General features: G+C 39.0%; 1 protein-coding gene and 1 long non-coding RNA gene across 3 annotated transcripts in view; both read left to right on the top strand.

Annotated features, from left to right (window-relative positions):
- The first annotated feature begins 4,332 nt into the window (after positions 1-4,332).
- Positions 4,333-19,167, top strand: LOC113471352. 2 transcript variants are annotated; one of them, XR_003394084.1, is made up of 3 exons: positions 4,333-4,351; positions 4,579-5,386; positions 18,948-19,167. It is a non-coding gene; the product is annotated as an uncharacterized LOC113471352 (long non-coding RNA). The 2 variants fall into 2 exon arrangements; XR_003394083.1 differs by lacking the exon at positions 4,333-4,351 and having other exon boundaries at positions 4,575-5,386.
- A 1,327-nt stretch (positions 19,168-20,494) lies between these two features.
- Positions 20,495-23,073, top strand: part of LOC113471354 (tyrosine-protein phosphatase non-receptor type 7-like) — a gene marked incomplete at its 3' end in the record, with an annotated part of 8,690 nt that continues 6,111 nt past the window's right edge. The window contains exons 1-2 of the mRNA XM_026830465.1: positions 20,495-20,519; positions 21,111-21,184. Coding sequence (XP_026686266.1) covers positions 20,495-20,519; positions 21,111-21,184 — 99 coding nt within the window. The remainder of the gene's footprint in view (positions 20,520-21,110; positions 21,185-23,073) is intronic.

Here is a 23,073-nt window from a genome sequence, read left to right as displayed (position 1 = left end):
TTTACTTTCTATTAGGTACTACAGACCTACAGTTAAAGCGGAGCTATATACTCAATAGTAATGAGAAATTATTGCGATCAGAATCTGTTGCACTTGTATTTGGAGCAAAGTCAGTCTTGTGAAGACACATAGGTAAGTATTTGTAATTTGATGAAGCATTATTTACGAGTCTTAAAAGGAGTTTATTAGATAAGACAACAGTGGCGTAGCGTGGTCTAAATTCAAGTGTAGGGCGTGTTGGGCTCATGCACAGGTCTACCAAGTCCCATCACAGTACATGCCATTAATATTTATGGGCATTAGAGTGAACTTTTGAGTTGTATGGCCGCCATACACGCCATACATACACGCTACGCCACTGGTAATGAGAAATTATTGCGATCAGAATCTCTTGCACTTGTATTTGGAGCAAAGTCAGACTTGTGAAGACACATAGGTAAGTATTTGTAATTTGATGAAGCATTATTTACGAGTCGTAAAAGGAGTTTATTAGATAAGACAATACTAGACATAGGTACTAGATAAGACAATTAAATTCCCCAAAAATTGTGAAGAGGTTCTTAGCCTCAGCACAAACACATTTCCATATTTCCATGACGTTTATCAAGTGACTGGATTATCTTCTTTGTACTTAAAACACAATTAAGCAAACGTCATTCTCACGTCAATAAATTCAACTCACATTACATCATTTGAAGAATAAGAAGTAATTTAAAACAAACAAAATTAAGACAGAGAGAGAGAGATAATGAGAAAGGGAATTTGAAAATAATAATGATGATAATACAGGGTTTATACGCGACCTGAAAAATATGGAAAAGTCATGGAATCTGAAAATCGGCCAAAGGTAATGGAAAATCGTTGAAATTCAAAGAAAACCTGGAAAAGTCATACAAGTAATTTGCCATCTGGTCAAAAAAAGAAAAATATTCATATTAAATTAATATCAAATATTTCCGCCGCCTGCGGCTCATTCCCCCTCATACCTATTCCTCCTGCATATTGCATATTTTATTTAAATGGAGGGCTATTCTTACACTCGTATTTATGAACTCTTGTTCAGTCTCAAGTCAAAATTGACCAATCAAACGCCTTGAGACTATGCTTAGCACGAACTTAAGAGCCAGCATTTTGTTCATAAATCTGGGTGTTACTGTTTTTCAAGTACCTCGGCCCCCTAATTTTCTGGGAAATTCGTGAGAGTTTTCTGGAATAGTGATAGATTTTCATTCCGAAAAAGCGTATAAACCCTGTAATAATACGGTATCTAATCCCAGTTTAATAATTTAGATGAATTAATTAATTTTAATAACAAGTTCTACAAGTCTCTGATTATAGCTACTTGAACTATTGTGGGTAGGTAATGTAGGTATACTTACCCATGTACATAACACACCTACCTACTTAACACACTGTGAAATATTTCCATGAGCTAAGTAGGTATACGTAAATACCTATGAATACAGTAGAACCTCGATTATTTCAACTAATTGGGACCGGGGGTAGTTGAAATGATCGAGATTGAAAAGATCACTTTCTATGATCTTTTCAGACAGCCTTTGAAAGATAGGAAAAACAATGAATTTTGGAGTTGAAATAATGGAAGTTGAAATTATCGAGGTATGTACCTACGTAATTAATGCCGCCAGCCATTCACGCTCAGACCGGCGGAACGCGTGGCGGAAAAAGCTCGAGACCTAGGTCTATCAGGCAGTCTGAGAGACCACGGTTGAAGCGTTTTTCGCCACACACGTTCTGAAGGACCGGGGGTAGTTGAAATGATCGAGATTGAAAAGATCACTTTCTATGATCTTTTCAGACAGCCTTTGAAAGATAGGAAAAACAATGGATTCTGGGAGTTGAAATAATGGAAGTTGAAATAATCGAGGTATGTACCTACGTAATTAATGCTAGCCATTCACGCTCAGACCGTCTGGACGTGTGGCGGAAAAAGACCTAGGTCTGTCAGGCAGTCTGAGAGACTACGATTGAAGCGTTTTTCGCCACACACGTTCTGAGCGTGAGTGGCTAGCCAAAAATTGAATTGAACTCCAATTTTTTTCTCGTGTTTTAATTTTACTGTGCGCCATGGGACGTTGAGAGTAGAGGAAGACAATTTTCAATGTCGACGATTTGCGAAAATTTCAAAAAATGTGCAAATTCTGGAAATACAAGTGTAAAATAAAAATAAAACAAATATTTTAACTCTGGAGGACATGATGGTCTTGAAAGAGTGGTGTTAATAAAATGTTTAGAAGGCAGAGGGACAGGGTTAATCTAATGGTAACGCCCTTGCCATGCAGAAGGTCCAGGGTTCGATGACCATCATCGATAAAAAAAAGCATCTTATTTCGATTTCAATATTTTCAATAGCTTACTTTCGGGGGTTCTCGTGTTGACCCATCACCTGAATGGTAAATGGGAAGTATTGTCACTTCGCAGTTTTAGACCCAACTGCGATAGATACTGTCTCTTCGTACCAAAGTGGGCTGTAGGTTGGGCATGTAATGATCCTGCCAAAGTGGAAGAAGAAAACCGAGACTACCTGAAAACCAACATGGTTTGAATGAAGGGTTTGAAGTTTAAACGCTGCTGTACAGCCTGCCAAAGTGGAAGAAGAAAACCGAGACTACCTGAAAACCAACATGGTTTGAATGAAGGGTTTGAAGTTTAAACGCTGCTGTACAGATAATACCAAGACTATCTCTGTGGACTGTCCTTCTGCTTAAATTCTGGTTTTCACAGACGAATAGAGTGGGTTATCCAGCCTAGTCGGCTTGGAGAGCATATCTACCTTGTAAGCGCTAGGTTTCAGATGTGATTCCCGCCTGAGACGATCCTTTATCCTAAACATTTTTTTTTCAATGCAATGCAACAGATCAGGTTTTGTTCTCGGAACGACTTACTTAATCTCATCCTGTCTTCTTTCTCTCTTTGCTTTCGGATGATAAGACCTTAGGAGTTACATTGTTCCCTCTATCAAACCTGGTATGTTGGTATACTCGCCTGTATGAACGAGGCTTAAAATGTCTGATTATTTATCTGAGGGGAATCACAGGAGCTCAAAATTACTTTGGTTTTCATTGTGATTTTAATTATAATTTATAATGCACTGAATTATTTTTATGAGTTTATGTCATGTTTAGATTCGCGGTAACCCTGAGCGGCACAAGCGCGCGGTAATTGTCACGGGGCCCTCACTATGTCGTACGATAATTTATGAATTAGGTAACACGTCCGGCCTGGTGCGATGTTAACGCAGGGTATCTCTTACTGGTACCTACTTATGGTACGATTTTTTTCTTACTATCTATGGACAATTACTGTTCTGTGTTTGTAGTGGGCAAAATTGTAAGATTTATCGTTCGGCACTTCAATGTGGGATCGTAAGAAAAACCGTACCGTGTGTATCATCGTCCCGAAAGCGGAGGAAGACCGGGATGGGAGAAAGCCACAGCCGTTCCGAGAACGAGCCTTACCTGTTAAGTATAAAATCCGCCCCGGGCGGGAATCGAACCCGCGACCTAGTGATGCTTAACATTGTTGTCTTTTTTAGAGTTATAAATTCACGTTCATCTCTCCAGGCCCATCATCAACAGATCAGGTTTTGTTCTCGGAACGACTTACTTAATCTCATCCTGTCTTCTTTCTCTCTTTGCTTTCGGATGATAAGACCTTAGCTAGCAGTTACAGTGTTCCCTCTATCAAACCTGGTATGTTGGTATACTCGCCTGTATGAACGAGACTTAAAATGTCTGATTATTTATCCGAGGGGAATCACAGGAGCTCAAAATGACTTTACCGCGACTATTAATAGTTATGCTGTGTTTTTGTCTACGTCGTAACTTTTTCGAACTGCGAAACAGTGCAATCTTTTTTTTCTTTTTTTTTTTTATGGAATGACTATCTACATAGGTATAACCCAAGTTGAAGGACTTGATACTTGATGGATACCTACTTAACGAACCATGAATGAATCCCAAGTTTGCATTTAAGTACAGGTTTAATTTTAAGTTCCCTCTTACTCCCTCTTTCCATCATACCACATGTTCCGAATCTACCTCTTTTTTTGCATGGACACTCGAAGTGTTAAGACCTTAGCCTTACCTATTATCCACTACTTACCAGAAAGATCTTCTGGTCCCCACCACCTCTCTCTTTTGTTTCATGCCTGGAGCCATAATCTAATGTTTGATCCAGTTTCATCTCTCTCTCTCTCTCTCTCTCTCTCTCTCTCTCTCTCTCTCTCTCTCTCTCTCGCTCTCTCTCTCTCTCTCTCTCTCTGGTCGGATTACCTCATTCTCAAGTTCAATTTCTGTTCTGTTGATTGTAAGATTAGTGATAGAGCGAGGTTTTTACTCGTCGCGAGTCGCAGTGTTAGTTCAGTGATAAATTTAGACTTCAGTGTTGTGCTGTTGTGTGTAGGCTGTTGCTATTCACTCAGTGAGATATAGCTCGTGAATTATACGCTCCTAGTTCCTACGTAATTAATTTTGGAAGCGAGTTGAACGTCGAAAAAATAATCGAAAAATTCCTACGAAAAAAGTGGGTTTATCCAACTAATATCCATAGAGCGAGGTTTTTACTCGTCGCGAGTCGCAGTGTTAGTTCAGTGATAAATTTAGACTTCAGTGTTGTGCTGTTGTGTGTAGGCTGTAGCTATTCACTCAATGCTCGTGAATTATACGCTCCTAGTTAGTTCCTACGTAATTAATTTTGGAAGCGAGTTGAACGTCGAAAAAATAATCGAAAAATTCCTACGAAAAAAGTGGGTTTATCCAACTAATATCAATAGGTATCTCTAGTAAATCTTCGTAGGTAACGACTAAACCTAGATATTTAATAAAATAATTTATTGTGAGCTTGTAAGACTTGGACAATAATGGGACTAAACCACCTCACAATATTATGACATTATCACATTAAAGGCCATTGATTTCGACTTCCGATTTTTTTTTTACTATAAATAGGTATCACTTACAAAAAAATTGCCCAAGTGCAGTTCATTTACAAATACTAATCCCTCATCAAGACCATTTTCTTTTCCGTGTTTTGTGATACATTTTTACGCGGTTCCGCGTAATTTTTACGTTTTACGTGTTCAGTTTCGGACAGATTGAGTGCTCGTCATCCAGTCTTGTGCCTCAAGAATTTCATTTGCCTCAGTTTTACATAGTTTGGTTCATTTGACTCAGTTAATTAGTTTGGTGACGTTTGGTTTCAAATTTGAGCCCGATCTCTTCTTTTGGTGGAGCACTCAACCGCTTGTTTTGGTGGAGGACCAGATTATCCACCTGATTTGGAGTTACCTGCGGCGCGGCTGTTGTTCTCGTGAAGTGTCCAGGATGGGTTACCACTAGGAAAGTGGGTGTTTGGTGGATTTCTGGTAAGCGAAGTTTCAGATAGCTTTTTACTTTCCTTATCCTATAGGAAGGAAAGTAATGTAATCGGGTCAAATTTTCGATGATCAGTTTTTTAGTGCCAAAACACGTTTTGAGGTCCCTAGAGCCTAAATACAAAGTTTCAGCCATTGGCCGTGTGTGTGTCTGGTCTCAAGCTTTTTCAGCGCGGATATTACTTGTAAATAGTTATAGACATAGAGTACCCAATGCATGTTATATGCAGAGTACAGCTGGCAGAACCTCGATTATTTCAACTAATTGGGACCGGGGGTAGTTGAAATGATCGAGGTTGAAATGATCACTTTCTATGATCTTTTCCTCTGATAAGATAGGATATCCTTTGAAAGAGAGAAAAAAACAATGGATTTTGGAGTTGAAATAGGTAAAGGAGTGTTGAAATTATGGAAGTTGAAATAATCGAGGTTCTATTGTACCTATACACGTTATAGAATAAACTGTAAACATGTTATAAAGTCACTCTTCATTTTCCGCTTGTTTTGCGGTTGCCAAAATAGGCCGAAAATGAAAAACGCGCGTGGTATTCGAAAACGAAGTTCCAAATGTCAGCAATAAAATTACGAGGAGTTACAATTAGGTAGCAGATTTTTTCGGAAACAATAGGCAGGTACAATTGGTTGCCAAATACTTCATGTTAACCAGTAGCGGTGGCACGTTGAATGTACCAGTTCTCGATGATGGGTCACTGACGTTAAGCACCGTTGAGACTGCTTTGTACCTGGATGGGTGACCATCTGAGTAATAGTATACCAAATAAATATACCTACTTGGACCTACCCGGTACCTAAAGTCCCATCAGGAGCAATCTCGAAAGTTGTAACAATTACCTACTTTTATTTAACCGCCTGACTGCGGTGTTCGAACCCACAACCCGCAACAGCCAGTCACGGAATCAATCATTTGCATGATACAAATTTCTTGATTCCGCCGGGAATCGAACCCGGGTCTCCCGCGTGCACGGCGAGCGCAGTGACCACTACGCCATGGGAGCTGACTCAAATAGATACCTATACCTGGACCTACCTGGTACCTAAAGTCCCATCAGGAGCAATCTCCAAAGTTGTAACAATTACCTACTTTTATTTTACCTCCTGACTGCGGTATTCGAACCCACAGTGTCCGGGTGCGAAGCCGAGGTTAGTAAACCGTTCCAAATTTGTGCCGTTTTGTGGTGAGGTCACCACTTTTGTAATGGGTTCATTTAAAAAACCAATTAAGAGAGTTGTTATTTTGGTGTCTCTTTTCTAGACTAAGAATAATTAGTTCTTAGCGTGTGACGTCTTCAGTAGTAGGTAACAATAATAGACTTTTGAGGTGAAGAAAGATAATTTGAGGCTTTCTCTACCACCTAACTTCTGCCATTGTGGTCAATATTGTTCAAACAAATGAGGTTAAATTTACATCTTCTTTGAGTATTGTGGATATTTGTGGTGGGAAACAGAGGGTCTCTTCAGAGTCTAATACTATGAGGTAGACTCTGAAATTTTGGAGCCCGTGCCCCCCTAAGTCCCCACTTTAAACACGGCCCTGACATTGGTTACTCTCCCATTGTGGTCAAAATTGTCCAAACAAATGAGGTTAAATTTACATCTTCTTTGAGTATTGTGGATGTTTGTGGTGGGAAACAGAGGGTTTCTTCAGAGTCTAATACTATGAGGTAGACTCTGAAATTTTGGAGCCCGTGCCCCCCTCAGTCCCCACTTTAAACACGGCCCTGACATTGGTTACTCTGCATAGCACGAGCCATGACATCCATTGTGGTCAAAATTGTCCAAACAAATGAGGTTAAATTTACATCTTCTTTGAGTATTGTGGATGTTTGTGGTGGGAAACAGAGGGTCTCTTCAGAGTCTAATACTATGAGGTAGACACTGAAATTTTGGAGCCCCTGCCCCCCTCAGTCCCCACTTTAAACACGGCCCTGACATTGGTTACTCTGCATAGCACGAGCCATGACACAATTCTTGATTTGCAAAACAATTAACATAAATCTTCTTGCAGAGCGATACAGAGGTTGTTAATTTTATTGCCGTGAGATGACCTAATGTTTCACATGTTAGTAGGTATCGTCATAAATTTATTGTTCCCTAAGAGACTACCTGATCAGGGTGGTCATTCAGTGAGGGGGATAAATGAGCCGATTCTGGGAGGTCGTGTTTAAAAAATTCGGTCTGTCCCCAAAAAGATGTATAAACTACTATTATAGCGTCTATACATATGTACCTATAAGTATTATGGTCGATCGATCTGAAAGGTGTCCTCATTATAAAACTGTTTTTACTTTCCTTTATCGTCATAAATTTATTGTTCCCTAAGAGACTACCTGATCAGGGTGGTCATTCAGTGAGGGGGATAAATGAGCCGATTCTGGGAGGTTGTGTTTAAAAAATTCGGTCTGTCCCCAAAAAGATGTATAACCTACTATTATAGCGTCTATACATATGTACCTATATTATGGTCGATCGATCTGAAAGGTGTCCTTACTATAAAACTGTTTTTACTTTCCTTATTTTCTTCTTCTTCTTCGCCTTTTCCCGTGTACAGAAGGGGTCGGCGCCTTTCGTCAGCCCTCAATCAGCCCTAAGGTGATCGCTTTCGGTTTTGGCCACAGAATTTTGCGAGGGGATGCCCTCCGCACTCAACCCTTGCTATTTCTTTAGCAGAGGAAATTCAGGCTGGTATACTCACTGTTTATAGTCCCCCAGCCAGACTAAGCTGGTCTCCTCCCTGGTTTAACGTCCCCCAGCCAGACAATTTACTTTCCTTATTTTATTCCACCAAAATCTACCTATTTTGACGGCGGATTTTACTTATATGCTTATATCCTAAAAAAAAAAAAAGGTTCGTGGTTCGTTCTCGGAACGGCAGGCTTTCTCCTATCCTGTCCTCCTCTTCTCTTCGATTTCGAGACGATAAGAACTCCGTGACGTCGCGTCGTTACAAATGTCCCTCTCTGTCTTAAAAAATCTCATTTTTGACCATGTAGATACCCCACAGTGGGAATTCGGTACATAATATACCTACTCGTAAAGTGTTTTCATTTGTCCATGACAATGGGTACAAGTACATTTTGTCCACTGCCGCTGTTATTTTCATAGCAATAGGTACAAGTACATTTTGTCCACTGTCTCAATAAAATTATTTTCATAGCACGCGTCGCGGTCGTTTTAATATCTGCTTCCAAAATAGGCCGAAAATGAAAAACGCGCGTGGTATTCGAAAACAAAGTTCCAAATGTCAGCAATAAAATTACGAGGAGAGTTACAATTAGGTAGCAGATTTTTTTGGAAAGAATAGGCAGGTAGAATTGGTTGCCAAATACTTCATGTTAACCAGTAGCGGTGGCACGTTGAATGCACCAGTTCTCGATGATGGGTCACTGACGTTAAGCACCGTTGAGACTGCTTTGTACCTGGATGGGTGACCATCTGAGTAATAGTATACCAAATAAATATACCTACTTAGACCTACCCGGTACCTAAGGTCCCATCAGGAGCAATCTCGAAAGTTGTAACAATTACCTACTTTTATTTTACTGCCTGACTGCGGTATTCGAACCCACAGTGTCCGGGTGCGAAGCCGAGGTTAGTAAACCGTTCCAAATTTGTGCCGTTTTGTGGTGAGGTCACCACTTTTGTAATGGGTTCATTTAAAAAACCAATTAAGAGAGTTGGTTTCTTTTTGTTTTTTGGTGTTTCTTTTCTAGAATAAGAATAATTAGTTCTTAGCGTCTTCAATAGTAGAGGTCTACAATAATAAACTCTTGAGGTGAATTAACATAATTTGAGGCTTTCTCTACCACCTTAACTTCTGCCGTTGTGGTCAAAATTGTAAAAAAAACGAGATTAAATTTACACCTTCTTTGAGTATTGTGGATGTTTGTGGTTAGAAACAGAGAGTCTACTATGAGGTTAGATTCTGAAAATAGTTTTCTCTCATTAATTCTAAATTACCTGAATGTAATACCTTGAAATTCCCGTCAAGACCTAATACCTATGTAGATTCATGTATTAGTGCAATATTATAGCTTCCCCTTTTAGAGATTCTCTACCATTGCACATGTGACATGTTTGGCAACAATGCCTATTTTTTTGCTGTCACGTTGATCTGGACACACTATAGATCTATTTCTCACGAAATAAATGTTGCTAGTGTAGGTATGTAAATTACTTTATTATTCTATTTTATTCTAATACCTATGTAGGTAAATTTCAATCATAGATAGGTACCTATGATGGATAGGTAAGAAATTAAAACAAGTTAAATGGGCACACCTTCATTGGATAAGACCAGGCAGATATATAACTACTTATATTAGATACCTTTAAGTACCTATTCATAGGTATTTAGTAAATCTAGTTATCTTGAATTTTACACGGTTTTTATAGGCATCATTAATGAAAGATACCTAATTAATATGCTCAGGAAACTGGCAGTGCTATGTTCATTTTATTGTAATAGGAGATGTTCTTCTCAAGAAATTAATCATTGTTTTTTTCTTAAGAAATTTACAAAGTAGTAAGAATAACCTGAGTAAGAAATTCATTGTTAATTATTTCTCAAGTAACTACGTAAGTAGGTATTTTATTGAAATTGTTCCCGTGATTTTGAATGTACTCACTCAAATGTATACGTAGGTAATCAAAATAGGACGAATTCAAAATGTATTATACTCGTATGACTAAGATTTACACGTAGCTAGGTACCTACCCACTTGTACCTAGGTGTAGGTATGCAATCCATTCGTATTTCTTGCAGTACTGTGAGTAAGAAATTAATAATTGTTAATTATTTCTCAAGTATAACTACGTATTTTATTGAAATTGTTCCCGTGATTTTGTATGTAGGTACTCACTCAAATGTATACGTAATCAAAATAGGGCGAATTCAAAATGTATTATACTCGAATGACTAAGATTTATACGTAGCTATAGGTACCCACTTGTACCTAGGTGTAGGTATGCAATTCATTCTAGGTACATTCTCGGTACCTACCGTTCTACCTATTTTGTAAGCAATACCTACCTACCAAGCAATCGTCGTGTTGTTTGCTAATTTCTCGTTTTCAAAACTATCGACTTGAGTGACGTAATTAACAATCCAAGCTAGTTTTCTCTCATTAATTCTAAATTACCTGAATGTAATACCTTGAAATTCCCGTCAAGACCTAATACCTACGTAGATTCATGTAAAATACCAAAACTACCTAATAGAGGTACCTAACCACGTATGGACAATAGGTATAAGTTGGGTTTTGTAAGGTAGATTATTTGAAGTAGGTACCATCGTATCCATTGGAATATGTATTACGTTTTTGATAGGTTGGCACATCACTAAAAATTAATACAAATAGAATAAAATAATAATAATAAAACTTGAAAATGCCATACATAAAAGTAGATACATACCTAGACAGCTGCCTAATAGCTACCTACTCTTCATTCAAACATTCGTTCAAATTTAACCCATAAACAAGTTGATGATTTGATGAGTCGGAATCTAGGTAAATATAGGTCACTCCCTCCCCCTCCCCCCCTTCCCTCCCATTCTCTCCCCTCCTTTTCCCTTCTCCCCTCGCTCTCCCCTTCGCTCCTCTCCTCCCTCTCCCATTCCCTTTTCAAATTTTAATCTATCGTTAACATCGTAATTGGTGCGAAGCCCCCCTCTCTCTCACTTGCTCTCCCATCCCGGGGTAGAGAAAGAGGGGAGAGGGAGCAAAGGAGGGGAAGGGAGTGAAGGAGGAGGGGGAGAGGGAGGAGAAATAGGGAGGGGAGAGCGAAGGAGGGGGAGGGAATGAAAGGAGGGCAAGGGAGCAAACGAGGGGAAAGAGGGGGAGAGACTCCTCTGATGATTCACCTTAGCGTATTCCCATCAACATGGAGTCAATCACCCATCCACATCCTCTTGACACGGGATCTATTTAAGTATTTTTTTTTTTTCTTTTCAAGTCTTTTTTCGAAGAGGTTTGATGAAGGGAACTGTAACTGCTAAGGCCTTATCGTTCCAAAAGCGAAGGGAGAAGGAAGACAGGATAGGAGAAAGCCAGCCGATCCGAGAACGAACCATATTTTTGTTTAGGATAAAGTTCGCCCCGAGCGGGAATCGAACCCCCGACCTAGCGCTTACAAGGCAGACGCGCTACCCTCTCCAAGCTAACTAGACTTTCTGATTTATTCTTTACTTTTTTTTAAGAGTGAGCTAATCTAATCAGTGATATTAATTTTATGTCCAACCACAACTAATTTATCTATTCTCCCCTGAGGTTTGAATGGCCAGATAATATTGTAAACAAGCGATTGTGTGTTTTTTTTTTTTTTTTTTTTTTTTTCTTTTTTTTTAGGGGTTTAAGAATATCATTGTACAACTAAACAGTGAGCTAATCTAATCAGTGATATTTTATACCCAACTACCTAATTATCTTTTTTCCCCTGAGGTTTGAATGGCCAGATAATATTGTAAACAAGAGATAAATTGTAAACAATAGATAAATTGTAAACAATATGAATGGAAGTATACATAGGGGATAGCGGGCCCCATCACTCATATTTAGTGATGACTTGATCATTGGTCGACATCAGGGGCGGATTGAAGGTCCTTCTCAGAACGATAGACTCATATTGAATTAGTTACTTATCCTAAGTAACTAATTCAATATGAGTCATATGGGGGCACGGTTGGTCCAGTGGTAATGCGCTTGCTTGCCATGTAGAAGGTCCCGGGTTCGAATCCCACCATCGACAAAAATTTATACTCGTTTTCGATTGCAAACGAGTAATAACTTTAAAGTCTTTACTGACGGGGGTACAAGGCCTGCCGCTCATTGGAAGCGTAGTCGCGCGATGTCTCCTGAAAATCCGCCACAAGAGTGTCCAAATCGTCACCCATCCGGGTATCAAACACGCCCAATGTCATGCGGTGATTATTAGGTTACTACTTGAAATGTGGCTGCTCTGAGATCAACTCTGATGCGAGGCATACTACGGGATGGGCATGCTACGACATAGGCCACAAGCGTCTAATGTAGCAGTTGTTCCATTGCTACGCTTTAAAATCATTCGTCCTACGTCCAATACCGAAATTTCACAAGAGAGAAATCGTAGTAGATAATGCAACATTGTCAAATTAAACACAACATAATTAACCAGCAATTAAGACTTCAACTTAATTAGGTATAATCTACCAGCTTCAGGTCAATTACCAAGTCCAGGTCAATTCACAAGGGAAGTATTACATCCTTCTGATTTACCACAAAACCCGGGGATTAACTCCTACCTTAATTTCAGTTCCGTCAAGTAGGTCACTCTTGGAATCGGCCTAATTAGTCACTTGTAATATTTGCATTATTACTGTGGTGAGAAGCTCACCACAAAACCCGGGGATTAACTCCTACCTTAATTTCAGCTCCGCTAAGTAGGGCACTCTTGGAATCGGCCTAATTAGTCACTTGTAATATTTGCATTATTACTGTGGTGAGAAGCTTGAATTCTTCACAAGAAAATGGTGTGAACATTACACGACTTTCCATTACCGTAAGAAAGTTACGTACCAATTCACAAGGGAAGTGTTACATCCTTCTGATTCACCACAAAACCCGGGGATTAACTCCTACCTTAATTTCAGTTCCGTCAAGTAGGTCACAGACTCTTGGAATCGGCCTAATTAGGGACTTGTTATATTGCATTGTTAGTGGTGTGAAGCTTGTGAATGCCTCATAAGAATTTGGCGCGAACATCACACGATTTCCATTACAGTAAGAAAGTTACGTACCTCACCTCCGAATCCGATTTTGAAGAAAAACACCAATAATTTTACTCTGTAGGTAACTAGGGACTTCCTGACTGTATTTTGTATAAAGGTCTCCTCATTTCAGTACTCCCTCCATCCACCCCTGGTGGGCAATTGAATGGGACCACCTGTCGGCTTTCGCTTAAATGCCCCCCTCATTTCCCCCATAAAGATTCCCTATGAATCGAGCCATAGGAGGGTAATAGAAAGTAATATAAGTGAAATGTTTCATTCTCAGTACAAGGTTCCCTATGAATCGAGCCATAGGAGGGTAATAGAAAGTAATATAAGTGCAATGTTTCATTCTCAGTACCTCAGTGGTTAGAATATAGAATAGAATACACCTCATTTATATATTGCTAGGTTGTTTTGTTAATTCTTGTGGTTGTTAATTCCACGGCTTAATATTTCTTATGTCTCAACTCCTGATTATCACAGGGACCACCTGTCGGCTTTCGCTTAAATGCCCCCCTCATTTCCCCCATAAAGATTTCCTATGAATCGAGCCTTAGGAGGGTAATAGAAAGTAATTTAAGTGCAATGTTTCATTCTCAGTACCTCAGTGGTTAGAATAGAATAGAATACACCTCATTTATATTGCTAGGTCGTTTTGTTAATTCTTGTGGTTATTAATTGAACGGCTTAATATTTCCTAATGTCTCAACTCCTGATTATCACACCGGATAGATTTAATTTAGTACGGTCCTGGTTAATTAAGCTCGTGCCGGCCAGCCTAGTTAGTTTGAAGGGTAGCTCGCCTGCCTTGTAAGCGCCAGGTCGCGGGTTCGATTCCCGCCCGGGCGAACTCCATCTTAATAACAATATCCTATCCTAAACACCTAAGGTTCGTTCTCGGAGTAGATGGCTTTCTTTTAGCCTGTCCTCTTTAAGTCTCTTCCATTTCGGGAAGACAGGACCTTACAGTTCCATCTATTAAACCTCTGGACTCACACAGCAAACGGGACCCTATGGGCCTTAATGACCTAATTCGGTCAAAATTTCTTGAGAAAATTTCTTTTCTGTGTTCACTATTTTTGCCATGTTTCATCGAAATCGGATAAAACTTTTCAAATGGTGAAACAAACGGTGAACTTAGTCCAGTAAAAATATGTTTTTTTCTCCTTCATTTCAGATGACACCACCAGGGTTCCGTTGCTCAGGGATAACTCATCTGACTCGGACTATATCAATGCTTCCTTCATCAAGGTAAGATCAAAATAAAATTTCCACCATTTACAAGTTGGTATTGTAATGTAAATGCAGTTTCTTTGTGTTATTATATCACAACTTTGGTGCAACTGTAGGATTTTTCCCAATATCTTAATAATCCTAACATCCAATGTTTACCTACCATGCTGGCACCGGTCGCTATGCGCATTTTTATGTCATAATAGTTTTCTCTCATTAATTCTAAATTACCTGAATGTAATACCTTGAAATTCCCGTCAAGACCTAATACCTACGTAGATTCATGTATTAGAAATACCAAAACTACCTAATAGAAGTACCTAACTACGTATGGACAATAGGTATATGTTGGGTTTTGTAAGGTAGATTATTCGAAGTAGGTACCATCGTATCCATTGGAATATAATGGAAGTATACATAGGGGATAGCGGGCCCCATCACTCATATTTAGTGATGACTTGATCATTGGTCGACATCAGGGGCGGATTGAAGACGGAAAAGTTTGGTTAGAAACTTACCTGGCCAGAATTCGAACCCAACATCTCCGGGTAGAGAGTCAGTTGACCACTCGGTTACAGAGGTGGTTACATTACATTGAAATGGGGGTCTTTTCTGACAAAATTCTTGTGTACGGAGTCCTGTACCTATTATTATTATGTGCTTTGTAAGTGCTATGTATTGTATGTAAGTGCTATGTAAGACAATTGCACCAGAGGTGGCCAAGGTACCTACCTATTGCTACGCCACTGGATTGTAAATTACCTATAATGACTCTTGTTATGATCCGTGCTGACATCTGATACAAAATGACACTGCCATGGTCATATGATGTCATCATTTGATAGGGTCATTACTGTTAACTGCTGTACAATATGCCATAATCTGTACTAAGTAGGTATCACTTTTATATCTGTTTAGGTCTATAATCTATATGGTATCATTGGTCTTCGTTTTACCGCTTTATAGCTATCGAATATCGTTTTATCAATCTACTAATGACTAATAAGGTATAGGTAATACTTTGAACCCGCGATCGTGCTACCTTCTAAGATAACTAGTCTGGCTAGATTGCACATCTGAATTTATGAAATCATCACAAAGAGTGTCTTACATTTGATAGGGTCATTACTGTTAAATGCTGTACAATATGCCATAATCTGTACTAAGTAGGTATCACTTTTATATCTGTTTAGGTCTATATGGTATCATTGGTCTTCGTTTTATCGCTTTATAGCTATCGAATATCGTTTTATCAATCTACTAATGACTAATAAGCTATAGGTAGGTAATACTTTGAACCCGCGATCGTGCTACTTTCTAAGATAACTAGTCTGGCTAGATTGCACATCTGAATTTATGAAATCATCACAAAGAGAGTCTTACAAACAGTCCCGTTAGGTAGGTATAGCGAAAAAATAAATAGGTAAATTAAAAAAGAAAAAAGAAAAAAAAAAAAAAAGAAGGTGATGTTTTTATAAGCAACACAGTTACAAACAAGACAAGCACGATGTTATGAAAATAGAAAAAAAAAAAATGATTTATAAAAAGAAGATGATGTCATTGCAGAAATACACAAAATCTCACCAGGCAAGAGAAGATTGTGATGTTTAGTTTAATGACTTGAATGTAAATATCCACATTCACATTGTAAGTGTGGATATTGAACGTAGATACTTCCGGTTTGGAAAATATAAAGATGATGTGATGGGCAATCCAAACAAATTTGAAAAACAAACAAATGAAAACCAACAAACAAAAACAAAAATTTTATCATCTGACAGAACAACGGTCTTTGTGATAACAGCTTGCTTTGTCACATGTCCTGGTCCCTTGAATGAAAAGCAAACAAAACTGTCACAAACAATCAAACAAAAAAACAAACAAGGGAAATATGTGAAAGATGATGTCATCTGTAAAACACTGTGTTTGATTACTGAATCAGCCAAGTAGACAACAATGGACTTAAGGTGATCTTTAATCAGGATTAACCCGCTGTCGATCGACGAGGTGAATCTATGTTGTCGAGGCAGTGTCATTGTGGCGGTTCAGTCGACATCAATCGACGGCCAGCCGACTATGTGTGGACATACCTTCATGCCTATGTATTTTCAACTTTTTTGAGGAAAGTTTAAAAATTTTCATATTAGAAAAGTACAGACACATATCAATACATAATGACGACATAATATATAAGATGTTGACTAAATTTCCAATTACCTACATACACGTGATGTAGGTAGGTACTTACGTGAGTAGGTACCTACCTTGGGCAATAATCCCGCCCATGGATTGAATTTAAATAAATAAAATTGTTGTTGTTGTTGTTGTTGTTCTTAAACTTTAGAGCATAAACAAAAGCATTAACAATAATTTAAAACGGAACGGTTTAATATCTTCAGCATTGAAGTTCTTGAGAGTGATCCATACAATTTCATAAATATCTATTAAAAAGGTAGGTTGGTACATTGTTTAGAGAGCTATCTATTTTCTATTAGATCAGGGGATTCAGGGGGTACCAAACCAGACATCTCTAGTTTTTTAAGGGGTTTGATAGAGGATAGAGGGAACTTAACTGCCAAGGTCTTATAGTTCGAAAATCGAAGAGAGAAGGAAAACACGATAGGAGAAAGCCAGCCGTTCCGAGAACGAACATTATCCGTTCAGGATAAAATCCGCCCCGGGCGGGAAAACCTTATAGATACTTTAACTGTTTACTTTAACTCCCCATTAACGCCGCATGGCTAAATTGTGGTATTTGTAAGCATAAAGATGTAAAATAAACAAAATCTCTCCATTTTTGCAAGTACATAGGTACCGTGTCACAGTGTCATCAGAAAACTATTCAAACTATGTGACTGCACTTTACTTACCCCTGACTCAGATGATAATAAAACTAAGTACCTATATTTTATGTAAAAAAAAAAAAATCCAATGTGGTTCCAGAGATAGCATCGCCTAATGGGTCTTTAGGAACCATTTGTATCGAACATTGTTTGCAATGAGTCATTCGGGTATTTATATTAACATGACATCACACATGGTTCAAAATACTTCAGGTCAAAAACTCCGGCTGTGTCTCATTGGAACAATTAATAAATGGGACAACTAGGGATTGTCTATTAATGGGAATTGTCTGACTATTATGACTATTTTACCGAGAAATGAGGTAATCGCGAAATGGGAATTTTCGGTGATCTAAAAATAGAATGGTTGGTGAAGGAATATACCTACCTACAATTTGTACAAATGCCGATAAGTCAGTCAGTGTTATAGTTGGATTTTTTGAATCAGTCTCAGTTTTTCATTGATAGGTGAAACCCTTTTTAGTTTGTGATTTATGTTCGAACTTTTTTCCGACTTTCTTTTTATTTAAAAGGACACAAAAAGTGGTTAATATTTAATTAAGTGCCTATAATCTCGCGAAAGAGGTCATTATTATACGTTATATCTGCATATTATTAATCAAGTAGGTATTACTTATATACTTATTCTTATATTATTATTTCAAATAATATTTTTCAGCTAATGTTTAACTAATTAATGGTCTCTTCTTTGAATTTATTCGTCCTGTCGGGAATCAAAAAACCATTTCCAATCTTCCAATATTTTCGTAACCCAAGGTTTCGTAACCTAACGCTTTCGGATCATCTTCTGTTATAGGTTACCAAAGGGACAACCATTGATTCTCATGCGGTGTAGTCCAGCCTATTAATCACGCCACGAACATTGTTTGCAATGACTCATTCGGGTATTTATTAACATGACATCACACATGGTTCAAAATACTTCAGGTCAAAAACTCCGGCTGCGTCTCATTGGAACAATTAATAAATGGGACAACTAGGGATTGTCTATTAATGGGAATTGTCTGACTGTTACGACTATTTTACCGAGAAATGAGGTAATCGCGAAATGGGAATTTTCGGTGATCTAAAAATAGAATGGTGGGTGAAGGAATATACCTACAATTTGTACAAATGCCGATAGGTCAGTCAGTGTTATAGTTGTATTATGACTATTTTACCGAGAAATGAGGTAATCGCGAAATGGGAATTTTCGGTGATCTAAAAATAGAATGGTGGGTGAAGGAATATAACCTACAATTTGTACAAATGCCGATAGGTCAGTCAGTGTTATAGTTAGATTTTTTGAATCAGTCTCAGTTTTTCATTGATAGGTGAAACCCTTTTTGGTTTGTGATTTATGTACGAACTTTTTTCCGACTTTCTTTTTATTTAAAAGGACATAAAAAGTGGTTAATATTTGATTAAGTGCCTCTAATCTCGCGAAAGAGGTCATAATTATACGTTATATCTGCATAATTATTATTAATTAAGTAGGTATTACTTATACTACGAGTATACTTATATTATTATTACTATTATTACCTATTATTATTTCAAATAATATTTTTCAGCTAATAATTATCTAATTAATGGTCTCTTCTTTGAACTTTTTCGTCCTGTCGGGAATCAAAAAGCCATTTCTAATTTTCCAATATTTTCGTAACCTAAGGTTTCGTAACCTAACGCTTTCGATCATCTTCTGTTACAGATCACCAAAGGGACAACCATTGATTCTCATGCGGTGTAGTCCAGCCTATTAATCACGCCCAAAAATCCCTGATGTGTACCGCAGCCTATTGATCTTCCTCAAAAATCCCTGATGTGTACCGCAGCCTATTGATCCTGTGTAGCGTTCCTCATCTTGTGTGCTGTGCTAGTAGCATGCACACCACAGACCTCGGGCTGGCTCAGAAATCCGTGAATCTGGCGAAATCCGGACGATTATCATGGTAAGGAGAAAGGAACGCAGAAAGTGAGCTCTGATTTTATATTCGAAGTAGTTCGAAAATTTTGCGTAAATCGGTAGTTCGTCTGTTTGTTCCATCCCCGCCAGCCGAGTTACCTTGAAGGGTAGCGCATCTCCCTAAGCGCTAGGTTGGGAGTTCGATCCGCGGCCGGGACCGATTTTATCCTGAACGGATTAGGTTCGTTCTAGAAACGGCTGGCTTTGTCGCTTTTTGAACTCAAAGACCTACAGTTTGGCTTTGGCTTGTTAGCTCACCAATCGGTTGGTTCAAATAGTCACCGGTTGTTTTACCATTCGTAGATTCCTATTAGCTTAACCTTTGGGGCACCAACTCTCAGGGTGGGCTTATTGTGTATGGGTCGTTGTATGGGTTGTTTAACCCGTTTTACGCAAAAAGGGCAAAAAATCCATATTTCCCTTTTTGCACCCAGCTCCTCAATTATAGAATATACCTATTGCAGTACCTACCATTAAATTATACATAATTATGTACCTATGTATTGTAGTACCAATTTATCTACCTATGGCTGATGGCTGAGTAGTAGGTATACATAAGGCATTGTAGTGCCTGATCGAACCAGTTATGGTTATATTATTAAAAGTAGTTTTTTAGGTTACTACTTGAAATGTGGCTGCTCTGAGATCAACTAAAAGTTTTACTTTAAAATCATTCGTCCTACGTCCAATACCGAAATTTCACAAGAGAGAAATCGTAGTAGATAATGCAACATTGTCAAATTAAACACAACATAATTAACCAGCAATTAAGACTTCAACTTAATTAGGTATAATCTACCAGCTTCAGGTCAATTACCAAGTCCAGGTCAATTCACAAGGGAAGTGTTACATCCTTCTGATTCACCACAAAACCCGGGGATTAACTCCTACCTTAATTTCAGTTCCGTCAAGTAGGGCACTCTTGGAATCGGCCTAATTAGTCACTTGTAATATTTGCATTATTACTGTGGTGAGAAGCTTGAATTCTTCACAAGAAAATGGTGTGAACATTACACGACTTTCCATTACCGTAAGAAAGTTACGTAGGTATCTCACCTCCGAATCCGATTTTGAAGAAAAACACCAATAATTTTACTCTGTACCTAACTAGGGACTTCCTGACTGTATTTTGTATAAAGGTCTCCTCATTTAAGTACTCCCTCCATCCACCCCTGGTGGGCAATTGAAAGGGACCACCTGTCGGCTTTGGCTTAAATGCCCCCCTCATTTCCCCCATAAAGGTTCCCTATGAATCGAGCCATAGGAGGGTAATAGAAAGTAATATAAGTGCAATGTTTCATTCTCAGTACCTCAGTGGTTAGAATAGAATAGAATACACCTCATTTATATTGCTAGGTTGTTTTGTTAATTCTTGTGGTTGTTAATTCCACGGCTTAATATTTCCTATGTCTCAACTCCTGATTATCACACCGGATAGATTTAATTTAGCACGGTCCTGGTTAATTAAGCTCGTGCCGGCCAGCCTAGTTAGTTTGAAGGGTAGCTCGCCTGCCTTGTAAGCGCCAGGTCGCGGGTTCGATTCCCGCCCGAGCGAACTCCATCTTAACAATATCCTATCCTAAACAGGTAAGGTTCGTTCTCGGAGTAGATGGCTTTCTTTTAGCCTGTCCTCTTTAAGTCTCTTTCATTTCGGGAAGACAGGACCTCCATTGTTACAGTTCCGTCTATTAAACCTCTGGACTCACACAGCAAACGGAACCCCATGGGCCCTAATGACCTAATTAGGTCAAAATTTCATGAGAAAATTTCTTTTATGTGTTCACTATTTTCATCGAAACTATTGCCACTATTGCCATGTTTCATCGAAATCGGACAAAACTTTTCAAATGGTGAAACAAACAGTGAACTTAGTCCAGTAAAAATATGTTTTTTTCTCCTTCATTTCAGATGACACCACCAGGGTTCCGTTGCTCAGGGATAACTCATCTGACTCGGACTATATCAATGCTTCCTTCATCAAGGTAAGATCAAAATAAAATTTCCACCATTTACAAGTTGGTATTGTAATGTAAATGCAGTTTCTTTGTGTTATTATATCACAACTTTGGTGCAACTGTAGGATTTTTAACAATATCTTGCTATATAGCGCCTGTACTAAACCATACATATATGATATCCAAGATGGTGCACCATTTGGAATCGGTTCCTTTTCCGTAAATGGTATCACACTGGCCTTACATACCAAAGGTCCCGGGTTCAATATAAATCTTTCCCGAGAGCGCACCAAGAACGTCCCGGAAAGCTGGGTTAGGATCATTCCGCTTTGGTTACACAAAGATAGAGAGAGAGAGAGAAGGAGAGAGAGGGAGAAACGAACAGTACAGGAACTCATAGTGCCATGTTTAACATTTGGCGCGGAAAAGTACCTATACCTGGTCTAATCTACCTATGTACTTACCTACACCTACCATACGGAAATTCAGATACCACAAGCGAACAGTACAGGAACTCATAGTGCCATGTTTAACATTTGGCGCGGAAAAGTACCTATACCTGGTCTAATCTACCTATGTACTTAGCTACACCTACCATACGGAAATCCAGATACCAGCAGATTCCGAGGTGTGTGTGTGAGAGGGAGGAGGAAGGGGAGGGAGAGAGAGAGAGAGAGAGAGAGAGAGAGGGAGGGAGAGGAAGCGAACAGTACAGGAACTCATTGTGCCATGTTTAACATTTGGCGCGGAAAAGTACCTATACTTGGTCTAATCTACCTATGTACTTACCTACACCTACCTACCATACGGAAATTCAGATACCGCCAGATTCCGAGTACCTCCACGATAAGAAGTAGAGTGAAGGATGACTTATCCTCCGGCAAGGTCGTAGACATATAAACAGTTTACTATACCTATGCCAGTCATAGTATCTACATATAGCAATTGAGGAGCTGGGTGCAAGAAGTTTTTCAATTTTTCATCAAAATCCTTGAAAAGTATGTTTACAAAAAACGCTGTAACTCATCGAAAAAAAAAGTTATCACTGCAGTTCAAACGCTGGAAGATAGAGCGCACCACGTTCAATTCAAAAAACCGTTTTACGCAAAAAGGGCAAAAAATCCATATTTCCCTTTTTGCACCCAGCTCCTCAATTATAGAATATACCTATCGCAGTACCATTAATTTATACATAATGTATTATGTATTGTGGTAACCTATTTATCTATACCTATGGCTAAGTAGTAGGTATACATAAGGCATTATAGTACCTGATCGAACCAGTTATGGTTATATTATTAAAAGTAGTTTTTTATTGCGATTCCTTATATCCGTATAGAGTATAGAACTATAGAGGGTAGGTTAGTAATAGGTATTGTGTGACTAACGCTATGGATAGTATGGACAATTGGACACCCAGTAATGTCATCGTCAGACAGAGAGTCCAAATTACCACTGGCGTACATATTTCCCAGCCTCGGTGGGGCCCGTCAACCTATAGACACTGGTGGTCCCCTGGCATAACTTTACAGCGGGGGTCGGGGGACACGCGATAAATTTTAGGTGTATTCTCCTTTCGGAAACCTAACTCAGGGCCGCATTCAGGGGGGGGGCGAGGGGGCCCGGCCCCCTCCTCGAGCTTCATTTCTCCTTTACTGTACGTCAAGGTCCGAAAATTTGGGTTCCAGGGGTCCCGGCCATCCCCCCCCCTCTACGAGCTTACACTGTGCACACATTTTCCACTTGCACTGTGGGCCAGACTCCGAAAATTTTGGAGCATCCCCCCGCCCTCCTGTCCATTAGTGTTTGGACCTCCCCCCCCCCCCCGCAACCAAAACCACGGAACCCCCCCGCCCCCGATACAAACCTGTGTGGAATTATACAAATCCACAAAAGTCATGTACGTCCCTTGGTAA

Source organism: Diaphorina citri, unplaced genomic scaffold, assembly GCF_000475195.1.
Source record: "Diaphorina citri unplaced genomic scaffold, Diaci psyllid genome assembly version 1.1 scaffold2337, whole genome shotgun sequence".
In the NCBI taxonomy this organism is placed as follows: domain Eukaryota; kingdom Metazoa; phylum Arthropoda; class Insecta; order Hemiptera; family Psyllidae; genus Diaphorina; species Diaphorina citri.
This window is presented reverse-complemented; position numbering and strand designations above follow the sequence as displayed.